The sequence below is a fragment of the Myzus persicae genome, unplaced genomic scaffold (assembly GCF_001856785.1).
Source record: "Myzus persicae strain clone G006 unplaced genomic scaffold, MPER_G0061.0, whole genome shotgun sequence".
Taxonomy (NCBI): domain Eukaryota; kingdom Metazoa; phylum Arthropoda; class Insecta; order Hemiptera; family Aphididae; genus Myzus; species Myzus persicae.
In genome coordinates this window covers 422,331-437,235 of record NW_019104211.1, presented here as the reverse complement: position 1 = coordinate 437,235, position 14,905 = coordinate 422,331, and the positions used below count along the sequence as shown (strand labels likewise).

General features: G+C 28.2%; 1 protein-coding gene across 1 annotated transcript in view; it reads left to right on the top strand.

The window, feature by feature from the left end:
• Positions 1–6,141: 6,141 nt before the first annotated feature.
• The window catches only part of LOC111040078, an 11,239-nt gene continuing 2,475 nt past the window's right edge, over positions 6,142–14,905 (top strand). The window contains exons 1-5 of the mRNA XM_022323808.1: positions 6,142–6,488; positions 6,605–7,238; positions 9,699–9,767; positions 9,832–9,924; positions 13,388–13,492. Coding sequence (XP_022179500.1) covers positions 6,208–6,488; positions 6,605–7,238; positions 9,699–9,767; positions 9,832–9,924; positions 13,388–13,492 — 1,182 coding nt within the window. The 5' untranslated portion in view covers positions 6,142–6,207. The remainder of the gene's footprint in view (positions 6,489–6,604; positions 7,239–9,698; positions 9,768–9,831; positions 9,925–13,387; positions 13,493–14,905) is intronic.

The following is a 14,905-nucleotide window of genomic DNA, read 5'->3' as shown; positions in this document are numbered from 1 at the left end:
AATATATGTTTGCAGATTCATGTTATTTGAATATACGATGAAAGAAAAACATTAAATATAATTATAATAGCTCCTTAAATAAAAAGCCACTCATTAGAAACACTTGGTTTGAAATTAAAATGTTAGAATTGGGGAATGTTAAATAAAATATCACTACTACAATGCTGTCTTTTGAGTCTGCGACGAGGGTCGAGGATTTCCAGGAAGTGCGAGGATATTTGTAAATGAATTGTGGTGGTTTTATTGTCAAGAGCAAAATTGTTTATAAATAAGAAAATAATTACTGCTTTATTCTCAATTAATTAAATTATGATGGGTTAAGTTAGAGATGAAGAGTAAAGCATTTGTTATTTTGTTAAATGTTATGATTTTAAATACTTTGAATATTGTTTCAGTTTGATTTTTAGCTGAGCCTCAAAGTTGTATCACCTTGGATATTGGTTTAGAGTATCCTATAAATTTGGAGTTTAGATTTTGGACTAGAAAATTTGATTATTGGCAAAAACATTTTAGATTTAGAGAAAAGCAATAAATGTATTTATTTTACAAATGATTTATTTTTTTTATTATAGTTTTTTTTTTTGTCTCATCACCTTAGTAAAAATACTTCAATTATTTACTTCGGTAAATTTTTCAACAGTAAAATCTAGTTTCTACTTTGGAAGTGAAAAGTAAAAAAAGTCTGAAAGTGGGAACTCAGCTCTATTGTACAGAGGTTAGAAGGGTCATTGGAATGGATGTGTAGTGTGTTAAATTTGAAACCAATGATATAAAGTTATTGTAAACGAAAAATGATTCAGGGGTCAGCCTATATTACTTATCTAAAATTCAACAGATTAATAAATAACTGTCAAATTATTGTATTTAGAAATTTTGAGCAATAAATATAATATTCTCCTGTTTTTTCGAACCTATCGGTTATTTATTATCTGCCGTCAGAACTTGAAAAAGCCCAATAATTTAGTGTGGTATTCATATTATTCTGCATATTTAAGTATAACATTTTATAAATCTAAGAAATGGATCCTAGGTTTTCCTATATATTTTTTTTCATATTACGTTCCTTTTTGTGGCAACAAACAATATAATATTGCTACAAACACCCAAGGCTGATCAAAACAATACACCGATAATACCATAATAATTACTGTGCATATTATAATAAAAATTATAAAAAAATATTTAGTATAACCATAGAACAATAGTATAACTAAAATAATACATTAAGTAGGTTAGTAGGTACAATGATAATAGGTATATAATAAAATATATTATATAATAAATATTTATAATAATAACATATAATCAATGTTAATTTTACCATACCAAGTCTAGTTTTGGCAATTGGTAGGTTGTGTTGATCATAACTCATAAGTCATAAGCAAGAATTTTCTAAAGCCATTGTCTGAGTTTTTTTAATAACGCGCATATGTTTTATTGTAAAAAGAGTTAATTATAAAGATACTATGCCTAGTAAGTAAAAAACAAAAGTAGGAAAGTATCTAATCTGTATATGCTTGTTTTATTTATTATGTGGGCATTTGAAAGTTATGCTAGTTTTTGATTTTACAACTTTAATTTAAAGTAGGTAAATGTTATATTGAATATTATCTACCCTAGAAGATGGACAAAAGGAAATATTTACTGCTTTAAATAAAATTGTGACATGTGTGTGGCATCTTATCCTATTAATATTGAATTCTTAAATTTGTCGTGATTGAAATGTTACGTAGTAAAATCATTTTGGTGTTAATTGCTATATGTTATACCTTATAGATATTTACTAAAAGAAACTTATGGTAATAATCTATTACATCTTACAAACACTTCAAAAACATAAATTATAAATAAATTTAAAATTATAAGAAATGTTAATACTCTTAAAAAAATGAAATAAAATATATGTTTTATTTTATAAAAGTCATAAACTTAAAAGAATAAAATCATTGTAACATATAGGTAGATAGTGACTAGTTACAATGCAAACAAATTCGTTATTTTGTCATATTTTTAGTAATATAATTAAATGTACAAACATGAACTAAGTATGAAATATTGATTATCATCTATCATATAAGTAATTTTATAATTTCAATGTTTGAATTAATAATATTTTCATAAACTTAGTTAGGTACTTACCTATTTAATATGTAAATCATCGTTTATTATGAGTTAGGTATGACTGTAATAATTTTAATTTTAAAATATTTTCTTTTTATAGTCAATAATTCAATTTCCCTTCTGTGCTAGTTACGTAGAAAACCTAATATCAAAATGTCGACTGTTTTCAAAACTGGACCCTCGGGCCTATTTTATTTTTAGGCAAGATTTTAGAGTTAATTAACATTTCATGTACTTTGGAACCGGATGGATTACTAATTAAAAATATAAACTCATCATATTCAAATATTAAGTGAGATTAATAAAACTACTTTTAAGGTGGAATATTTCGGTATTTAATGATGTATTGATTACTTGCAATATTAGACTAAAATAGTAAAATACATTTAAACACAATTCTATAAATTATAAAAATTAACATATTATATTCATGTCTTACAGATACTGGTATTAATAATGACTGGAGTAACAACATTAATATAGATGAAAAATCAACCTGCTATTTTACAGATGTTAAATAATACTGAATCTCAAAGACTGGGTAAGAAAATAGTTAAAATCCTCTTATAAGTAAATGTTCAAATATAGTTACATGCACCTAGTATTCATAAAATCTAATACAGTGTGCTCTCGATTATCCGCGGAATAGGGTGGCAGGACATCCACGGATAAACGAATTTCGCGGATAATCCGCAAAATTAAAAAAATAATAAAAATTAAGTTGGAAATTAAATTTTTTTTATTTCCATAAATAAAAATTATAAATTAATAAGCGTATTGTATTTTACGTCGTTGTCGAGTAATCGGATATCACAAATTATCACCCAATTAAACCGATAATGATTTACAATATAAATATATGTATGTACAATGTACATATGTATATTTTTTTATTTATTTATTAATTTAATTGTGTCAATACATCACTACATCAGGTATTTTTACAATGTTAGGTACAGTATAACCTAACTTACGATTTACGATTAATATGATTACAATATTATGTGTACAAAAATTTACAAAATTACAATGAATTATTTTGGTTAGCTTATAAATCTAAGTCAGAATCTGAGAATGAAGTGTCATCTTTGGGTTCTAGAAGGATATCCTGTGATAGCCGAGGTTTAAGTGTTAAGTCTTAGATTGGCGAATCTTCTACCGATTTTGCAGTGAAGTGCTCCGTTACTCCGTAAAAAGTTTTTCGTGAAAATTGTCGTGTTATCCGGGTAGATAGGTGTGGTAGGCCCGTGTCATTGTGTAGTTGTTTGTTTCTCATGAACCACGGGGCTTTTAGGGCTATTTTTAAGAATTTATTTTGAAGGGTTTGTAATTTTTGTTTTTGAGGCATCTGCCCATACAGGGCATGCGTAGGTTACTAACGGTCGTATTATTGCTGGGTATAGGAGTAGAGAGCATTTAATTTGTATCGTTGAGCTAAGGTTTAGTAAGGGGTACAGTATTCGTAGTCTGGTGTACCCTTGATATATTTTTTTTGAATACATACAGGTATGTAGACGAGACGATGGATAATCCGCTCGTGGATAATTCAGAATACTCATATTTTCTATAGGCTTTAGGTTTATAGACATTAGAATATAATTATAGAATATATTATAGAATATAATATATTAGAATATAACCTATAGCCTATAGAAAATATGTGTATTCCCGATTATCCACCGTCTCATCTACATACAACATACCTATATTATGTATTCAAAAAAAATATATCAAGGGTACACACGACTACGAATACTGTACCCCTTATTAAACCATTGCTCAACCATATAATATAATATAATGTCTATAAACCTATAGCCTATAAAAAATGGGTCTAACCTAACCTTTTTTTTATTAGGTAATTTTAAAAACTGTCATTTAAAATTTTAAGGCTTTTGATATAAGTTACGGGAAATAAAGATCTGCTTTCAAGAAAATCTTTTCATTTTATTTTGAAACTGGAATACAAAGTATAATGCAAATCAAAATAAAAAACCGATATTATATCATACTTTCAAAAATATTATCTGTGTTGGGTCTGAAAGAGAAAACTAATATTGCGCTGACATCCTCTCAGGTCTCAGGGCAGATATTCGATATCAACTTAAGCTAAAGCTTAAGACTAAGTAAAACTCTACTATAATTTCCTAGATTTCAATCGAAGTTTAAGTATATCTTACCTCTACAATGATACATAGTAGGTATCAGTTTCTCTTAAGGAACGCACTGAGTGTAGTCAAACGAGTTTATCCTAAAAATGTTAATTTTTTTTTTTATCTTATGGGTGCTGGCTTAAGAACTGTTTCTGGTAATTTCTATAATTTTCTTACTTGATTTTGAATTTTCCGACAAAATGATTTCCGAGTGAATTTCAAAACTAAGATAGAAAGTTAATATGATTGCCGATTGGTAATGGTAAATAACATATTTGCAAAAATAAAATTACTAAAATGTAAGTTTTAACCACAAAAAAGAGGGAAAATCGTTTTTTCAAATTATTGTACGACCTGGATTTTGTAGGAGAATGACCATCTTGCTATCTTTCAAACTGGGCTTGACCGTTCATGTAAAATTTCAAAAATTGTATTAATATTTTGCACGGCATATTATATTACTTTCGAGAATTTCGATTCACTTTTAAGTGCCTTGTAAGTTGTAGGTACTTAAAATTGATTTTTCAGCTTTTCCTAAACGAAAGAATTACTCATAGTATAGGTACTTATATAATATGTGTTTCCAGAAGTATAAAGAATGAATATTATTATTTGTTATTTTATAGTATATCACTCTCTAGTAGTTTCTAATGATGACAATTAAGTTTTTACTTCGCTAATATCTATCGATATAGGTGTATAGTATAATTTATACCATCAACGTTTTTTTTATCCCTTTTCACAGTTATTGTCTCTGAAATTAAATTTGTTAGTTCGTCGTCTATATTTAATATTACGTTCACTATAGAATCATTGTTGGGTAAAAATGTTCGGACTTTCAATTGTAATTGCTTTATAGTCTCCGACAACAATGCGTCCGAGGTGTAAATAAGGGTTGTGCAATAATGTAGTCAAGCATAAACATTAAACATTGAATGCTGAACAACTGGAAATAAGATTAAAATAATTCGTTGCACTCAATATTATTATATGTCTATTCGTATGCTAAATAGTTTTTACTTCACACTCCTTAATCCCGTGACAATATTTTCTCCTCTTCGGACCTTCAAATCTATATTATAATATTGATTTATGAATTGAGTTAATATTTTCAATAAATAAATTCCAACCAATAGACGGCAGTATGAAATCACTGAAGTAATATAGCCCGATTTCACATTACACAATTGTATCTAATATTATGATACAATTTCATAGATTAATTATCCAATTGGTATAAAATTGTATTAGAAATTTGCCGAGTGTAAAATTCGTCTCAAGTCACTGTATGAATGTGATATGATAACAACAATTTTAAAAGCTGTAATAAAGATTTATTTACACAAAGGTTAATTACAACATTGATAATATCATACTACATACCACGGTTATGTAACCTAACCTTGGGTATAATGTATACAAATGCGTTATATCATTGATTTTAGAATAAATTATTATTATATTCTAAAATCAATGGTTTTATTATAGTCAATTATATGGGCGGGCCAAAATAAACACTATTCCCTTTTCAGTCAGTACAGTTATCTTTAAAATGTGAATATAACTGAACTTAACCATTTTTATATTAATTAAATAGTTAATATGATTGTATCCATGTATCCAAAAATGTGATTTTTGTTCTAAAATGATTACCTACCTACGCTCAATTATTTAGTAATATAATTAAATGTACAAACATGAACTTAATATAAAATATTAATCATCATATTATACATTTATACGTAATTGTAGGATGCCGATATTTGAATAAATAATACATAATTTCATACATTTTAATTCGGAGCCCACCTATCTATTATTTAAATCATCGTTTAAAACGCCTGTTATAATTTTAATTTTAAAATATTTACTTTTTTCAATCAATAATTTCATTTTCCTTCTGAGCTAGTTACCTAGAAAAAATAATACTGAAATGTCGACTGTTTTCAAAACAAACCTCAGGCCGATTTTAAGTTTAGGCAAGATTTTAGGGTTAATTGACGTTTCATATACTTTGGAACCTGATGGATTCCTAATCAAAAATATAAACTCATCATATTTCTCATTACTTGAAATTTTGCGTATGATTGTGTTATTAATATGTACTTACATCGTTCACACCGCGAATGCATTTTATTACATAAATGAATATCGTTTAATTAAATTTTGGGCAGTCATTATTGCAGGAAGAATATCAGAAAAATGGACGATAAAGTGAGATTGATAAAACTACTTTTATTTATTTTTAAATTACTTATAATTATGCATTACATTTTAAAACTTGATATAAATATTTTGGTATATATTTTTGATGTTTTTACATTTTTTAGATTGATCAATGCCATCATAGAATTTGATCAAAAAATTAAATTACTTTCGACGGTAATATTGGAGGATCGCCAATGGTCACTAAGTAAAATAAATTGGAATTATATTATTATTTCATTATGCATATATTTTATTGGATTTGAACTGTATGATATTTACGTATGGCCACCGAGGAAAGTCGACATTTACATTGTTACCGTATATTTTTTTGGTGTACCATATATTACCGACTATGTGGTTATTGTTACAGTATCTTTTTATCTCATCAATATTGGTCACAGATTTCAAACAATAAATAATTTATGGAAATGCCTTCCTGTTGGATTAATCGCCGTTCCCGGTAAATGGACTAATCTTGAAATAGTTATGTTGATGGAAAACATTAGAATGTTACACGCTGAGCTATCTGAAATCCTAAAAATATTCAATTTGGGTTACGGTTTAATGCTTTTGATCTTCTTTGTATTCAATTTTATTGATATGATGTATACATTTTATATAACCATTAAGCATGAATTCGTACCACTAAATGTATTAGAAATTATTATACGCAGTTTACCATTACACTTTTTTAAATTACAAATAGTAATATTTATGTTGTCAATCATCGTTGCAGCTTCGTGGATAAACGAAAAGGTAAAATGAACAGTAATATTGTAGATACTAATTAATTATCGACGTACGATACAATTTCCATACGATCCTAATACAGTGAACCCTCCCTTAACGGACACCTCTAAATAGCGGACTCCTCCAAATAGCGGACGTTTTTTCGGGGACGGGGACATTTTCACTATTTATGTATAATAAAACCTCTAAATCCAGGACACTCTAAATAACGGACACTTTTATGACACTGATATTAATAAATTTTATCTTAAATTAAGAATTATTTTGGAATACCTGAATTAAAACCTCAATTATTAAGTTATCTTATGTGTACATTATTAAACTGTATATGAAAATCTTATCTTTTCCGTTCAGTCACTTTATTGTGTCAATGTAATTTTGTAACTAATGCATTGTCCTATGTGCGTTTAGTTGTGTTTATGATGCCAATATACGAACGCTTTGGCATTGCTAGCAGTAAAAGGCATACGTAAATATATTTCTTCTCTCGAGATACAGAATACTGAATAGTTCATTGTACTCAAACATAGTCCCATTAAAAAATGCCTTAACACACGAAATAATTACGCCTGCAATTAGTAAACAAACTAAAGTAACAGATTTTTTTTCAGAAATGTTAGATAGTTTTTATTTTTATCGTGTATTTAATTAATGTAAAAATAATATAAAATAAAATTATTGAATTTATTTATTTATTGAAAAAAATGTTTTCCTCTAAATAGCGGACAAAATTTCGGCGACCAAGAGTGTCCGCTATTCAAAGGTTTCACTGTATTATATTATTTGCCTAGTTTTATTTCCTTGACACAATTTAATAAAGTCCTTGACTTTAAGAATATTATAGAAGTTTATTTATTTTAAGTTTTTACCTATGTTTACACTATGTACCTTCTCACACTATTTTGTGGTAAGCTAGCTGGTATTGCCTCAAAGGTTAATAACAATAATATAATACGATACAAATAAACTCTATTATATTAATTAAATATTTATAATATTATAAATGCATTGTTTTTGTCAAATTTACAACAACTTACCGTAATTATTGGTACTTACTAATAATAAAATGAATATTTTTAAGAGACCATTAATTTACAAAATTTAAAAATGTTACATGACTATAAATGACCCGAAAACAGTTAAAATAGTTCGATCATTTTACCAAGTATAAACCTATAGACAATGTTAATAGTATAAATATTTGATGAACATTTCGAGTGTCTATGGTTGTTCGTTTGTGAATTAAATTACAACAAAATATCAAAAATCGATTGATGCCATGATGAAAATTCGTTAATTACAGGCAAAAATCTAATATCGTAAAAATGTTTAAATTCAATTTTAATTTTAAAATCCTATAAAACGTATGTTACTTTCCGGTCTACAAGGTAGACAGTTGTGGAAAAGAAAAACTTAATGAATTTTCAACTGAAAAATAATTGGCAAATTTTCAGGATTTTGATGAATGTATGAATTTATATGCATATAAAACATAATCTTGTCTATGTATTTTTAATATTTTTGATCAGTTATTAGAGTATTTTATGAGGATCCTTCGCTTTCTAAATTTCTAAACTGTTTTACTCAGTGAAAAAGTTTTTATCGAAAATTATTTTTAAAAAAATGTACAAAATTCTAAAAAATTTTTACGCTATTAACAGCTCAAAAAGTCTTGAAAATGTTACCATACATGGAAAATTCTAATATAAATATTTGTTGAAAATTTCAAGAGCCTAGGTCTCGAGTTTTCAAAAATTAGTTTTTATCTATATAATAAATTACCGTTTTTTTTTATATCAATTGATATTAATAACTTTTGGGAATTTTCAATATTGACCTCTCAAAAGTACTAACTAGATTTATTTATCATTTATTTACCATCAGATATTATGCTAATGTTGAAAATCGGAACATTTTTACTGTTGATGACCAAAAAACAAACGTTATTGTAAATGCAATACATTCATTCGTTACGCTCAGAATCGTTTTTTGTATGATATATTTTTGAATCAAGTTTAAGTATTTAACAGTTTAACACACCCATTCGCCATTATAGTCACTCACTCACTCGACACTTTCCCACATTTATAAATTAATGTTTTTACCTTAGATCCCCCTATACCCAAAAAAGTAGATACCAACTGTATTCAAATTTCCAGAGTAAACCATCCTTAAAGTTTAATGTCAAATTAAAATAGTTACAAACAGGTGAAGCTGGACGAATGAAAACATGTATTATGGTAAAACCAATGCGTTCATAAACCTGTTCAAAATCTAAAAAGTTATTGCTGAAAATAATATTTATTTCTTACAGAAACACACGTCGGACTCATGATACGAAATGTTCTTAAGTATACCTAATCCACATTATAACCCTCAAACGTTTAGATAAATAATTAATAATCATTTAAATAATTAACTATTTACTTTACATTATATGATAATATTGTACATACATTTTTATAGAAGAAGAAAATCATATCGTATTTAAGGTCAAATCGGATTTCAAATTTACCAGTTGGCATAAAAAACCAGGTAAAATGTATTCTGATAATTTTATTTAGAATAATACCTACATTTTTTGCAATTCTTCGAATAGATAAAATTATTTATGAACCAAATTTCAATTTCGGAATTGGATGAAATAACGGCGTTTGGATTTTTTAACATAAATTTGAATCTAGTAGTATCAGTAAGTACTTATAGTATTTATACTTAGTAGTTACTAACCTAGTTAGGCAATTCTAATTTTTAGAGGCGTATTTCGTTAGGCTCACTTATAATAATATTATTATGCAGCATGGTGAATAATTGATATTCCTTTTTTTTCTTATAGTTTATTTAGGCTTCCACAACAAAAGTTTTTAGCCTGTATTAACTAGGTATTAAAGAAGGAGATATAAACTAATGGGCATGGACCAGTTGCGCCTAAAACAATATTTGTATTTTAGGTCAGTATACCAATTGCGCCGCTTAAATTTTAGGTCAGTATACCAATTGCGCCGCTTAAATTTTAGGTCAGTATACCAATTGCGCCGCTTAAATTTTAGGTCAGTACACCAATTGCGCTACTTATATTGTAGGTTCCTTATTTTTGCATGGGCATAATATGTAAGTTACTACACGGCGGAAAAAGTTACATATGAATATACACAGTAAATGTGCAACTTTTAACCTTTATTTTAGTCCAAAAACAGTCGTTGCCAATTTTGAACAAGCGATTCATTTTGCTGTTTAAAAAGTTTGGCCTTCAATAACTCTGGTAGGTTGTAGGTTTCATTTCACACAAGCTTAGTGGAGGAATATCCAAAGATATGGACTATAAGCTGAGTATAAAAACATAGATTCTGAAATAGGAAAATGGCTACATTTAATTTTTGGCTTGTCACTTTTTCCACACTATGAAGTGGAGGATGTTTTTATAAATGAATTAATGACAATTTAGCCAACGAATTCAAATATTACTAAATTCACTGACTATATCGTTGAAAATGATATATCATCAACCTCTACATTCCCTCCCATACTGTGGGCATCGAATACAATAAGCTTTGAACGTACGTAACCTAACCTAACCAATGCATGTGAAGGTTTTCATCAAATTTTTATTCCTCACATCCAAATATTTTTGTCTTTTTAAAAGCAATTATAGAAACACAAACCAACACTTACCTATACTGCAATAAACAGTACTGAAGAAGATAAATATACACCAAACCGAGCATATTTAGTGAAAAAAGTGGCCATAGAATCTATTATTGAGAAATACAAATCCGGAAAAATTACTAGCAAAGAATTTTTAAAACCAGTTTCTTATTATTACAGTAAAATATAAAAAACATTAAATGGAAACATAAATTGTAATTATATTTTTATATTTTTATGTATATTATTAATTATGTATTATTGACTTGTATCTATGTGTATAATTTGGTATAGATTTATATTGTACAATTATTATTAATATTAACGTTTATTGTAAAAATATTATAAACCCTGAAAACAACTGAGCGCAATTGGTCTATCAACCCAAAAAAGACAGAGCGCAATTGGTATGTTAAAAGGTCATTTTAAGCGCAATTGGTAAACTCCCAAACTAATATACATTAAATTTAAAAAGAGATAGTGTATACAAATATTGACATGTTTAAGAACTATAATTAGTGGCGTAAGTTTATAATTCGGAAAAATGTGATGATTGCGGTCGTTTTCTCTTCGTTGCGTACTGGGTGAAGTTTGAGAGGGTTGTTGAGGATCTTGAGGGCTTCAGTGTATTTGTTACAATTTGCAACAAATAACAATGTGATCTATTGTTAGTGTTTCATTGCATGTATCACATATTATTGGTGCTGGTTCTCTTGTAGTGAGGTGAGCGTGGGTTAGATGTGAGGAGCCTATTTTGGTTCGGGGCGCTCGGGTAAAGATTGCTTCCCTCTTCTCTTACGAACAAGGACAAAAATGGACGCGGCCATTTGAACCCGAAGTCATTGAGACGCAGCCATTTTAGGTGTGAGTACATTTGGACGAGAGGACAACATTGAATTGTCCGTATTTATTTGCAGAATTCAGTCAGTTGGGTATTGATGGTTGTTGACCAGAGCCAAGAGGGAAGAGAAGGCCGGATTTTATTTAGTGTTTGTGTTTGGAATGATAGGTTTTTACTAATTGATTTTTAGTTTTTGAATATTGTGGTTTGAGTGGGTGGTGGGTAATTAATTTTGAAAGGTATTAGTGGTAATGTGGTTGGACGGTTGATACCGAGTTGCGGTCGAGATTATAACAGGTAAAAAAAAAATCCGAGTTGCGGTCGGGATCAAAACAGGTAAAATATCAAAATAGGTAAAAATCCTAGTTGCGGTAAAAAAAATATGATTAATAATTATTAGGTTTTAAAATAATTATATATTTACATTTGTAATATTAAACCGGTTCATATTTGTATAATACACATTTCACAAATGTCAGCGAGTCAATTTGTTTTTTAAAATACTGTTGTATTTTATTTTTAGTAAATTTCTGATTTATGCACTCGCTTTTTTTATTAGTTTCCAAATCTACTGAATTGATTTTTGAATATGTATCAATCTGAATATTTTTGACACATTTCAAAAATTCAAATATGTTGGGATGTTGCGATCGGTTCTCAGTTTTGAACTTAGAATTGAACGCTTCACTTCCATTATTCGTTCTCCAAACATCATTGTTCAAAGCTGCCTAGAGTGTGGTTGGAAAAGTAGCATCATTGCCAATATAATCATCGACTAAATAGTCACTAAATTCAGTAACTCTTGAATCTATAGGTTGTTCGGCGATTAAATCTAAAAACACATTTCCCACTTCATCTGGAGGGAGAAAAGTCAATCTAAAAACGTAGTGTAACCATTAATCGTTAACCGGATACTGACTGCAATTAAGATGTTAATTTTACCTTCAATATTATTAAGACCGCAATTCGTCTATTGCGACCGCAACTCGGACAATACCGGTTGGACTGTCAGAGGACAAATTTTTAATTTTAGTTGCATACTTTAGAATAGGAGACGATTTACGGGACTCGTGTTGAAGGCTCCTGTGGCTAGACGAATGCCTCGGTTGTGGATGGGGTCTAGAGTACCTGGGACTTTATCTTGAGCCGAGTTGTAGATTATATACAATTCCGTAGTCAATTGTTGAAAGTATTGGGGACTTGTACATTGTGATAAGACTCTTTGTGTCGGATTCACGGGTGTTGTTTCCAAGTATTTTGATCGTCTTTATTCCTGATTGGCAATTTAAAATTTTTTGAGGTGAGGTCACCAGGTAAGTTTGTGGTTGAAGATGAGGCCAAGGATTCGAATATTTTTCGTAAAAAGAGCTGTGTATTCTTGAAGTTTATTGTCGGTTAAGGGTCCTTATTCTTTTAGTTGAATATGATGAACTGAGTTTTGATGGGAGAGAAGCTGAAACCAGTATTTGAAGACCATCTGAAAAGGGAGTCTACTGCTTGTAGGAGAAAATGGGTAGTTCTTTTAATTTGTGATCCGCTATAATATATATCCTGTATGTTTATGTTTAATAATTCAGAATAAAATATAGATTATTTACAATATTAGACGTAACTACATTTATATATTATTATATACAGGGCACAATTTTATATGTTATACGTTTTGCAGATACTAGTATTACTAATGACTGGATTAACAACATTAATACAGATGAAAAATCGTCCTATTATTTTAGAAATGTTTAATAATACTGAATTGTTCAACAATAACTGGGTAAGAAAATAGTGAAATAGTAAATATTTGAGTAGGTACCTATAGTTACATGTTACAAGTAGGTAGTATTCGTATTTCGTATTACCTATATAATTAGTAACGGCAAGTAGGTACCTATATAGAAAGTGGTCTATATTAATAATTGTCACCGATCAGAGACCATCCAACACACTTATAAATAAACAAAAATACAAAATATCTGTATAGGTGAGGTTAGGTACCTACCCAATTTTATCTGATTATCATAATTAATATTAAATTTAAATGTTCTTAGGGTTAATTATAATTCCTATTTTAAATGTATTAGTTTTTATTAGGTATTGGCTCAATAGTCGATAGCCCCGGATTTAAATGATAGCTCGTTTTATTAAATTATTACTTGGTAGGTACCTATTATAATTTTTCGTGTGTGCGCATTTCATAAAACAACTAATTATTTTCCTTTTTATACAGAATGATTTTTTAAGCTCACCCCCAATTTTTCTTTAATAGTACATATTTTCAAATTCTGATTTTTTAGAATTTTTAAGTAGACTTAAAGATCATATTTCAAATCTCTGATATTTTTTTGTACTACTTAAGTAGAATCCTGTGGCGATGATATGAAAAATGGTTTCAAGTAGGGTTACCACCCTGTGTCTTTTAGAAAAGAGTACATAATATAAAAACTCTGATTGCATAGTTAATATTTATTTAATTAACAAGACATTTTATATACTAAACTATGTATGAATACTTAATACAGAAATTCATAATATTATCATAGGTATATGATACATTTGGTAAAAAATTAGTTTTTATTAATAATTTTAATTAGGTACACGGGTATTTGATTAATATAATATAGGTATGTTTAAGAATTTAATATTTATTACTACTTTGAATTTTTCAGTCGAAAAAATTTTCACAGCACCGTGGTTAGACCCATCTGTACGAACTCCAATAAATGAAATATTGTTATCATTAGGGCTCGGATTTATATGTAAATACATATTTTTACTGTGACTTGATAAATTAATTTAGGTAAGTGATAAATTCGTTTCAAGGGATTTCCAATAAAATGAACTATATTTTATTTTACATATTTTTACATATTTTGCCATAAGTACATGTTTTTACATATTTCTCAATAATTCCATTTTTCCTACATATTTCGATATTTCGATAATTTTTTCATTTACGATTTATTATTTATTAATACAGACTTGCCCATGTTTAAAAAAGTACAAAATAATACTGTAGAACTTTCTCCTTCAGACATAGTCAACGTGCAATATTGTCCTATAACATCAGTCGAAGTTGAGAGATCTTTCAGTCGATATAGATCAATTTTACGACATAATCGGCGATCTTTCGAATTCGAAAATTTAAAAATGCATGTCATTATTAATTGTAACCATAATAATTAGATAG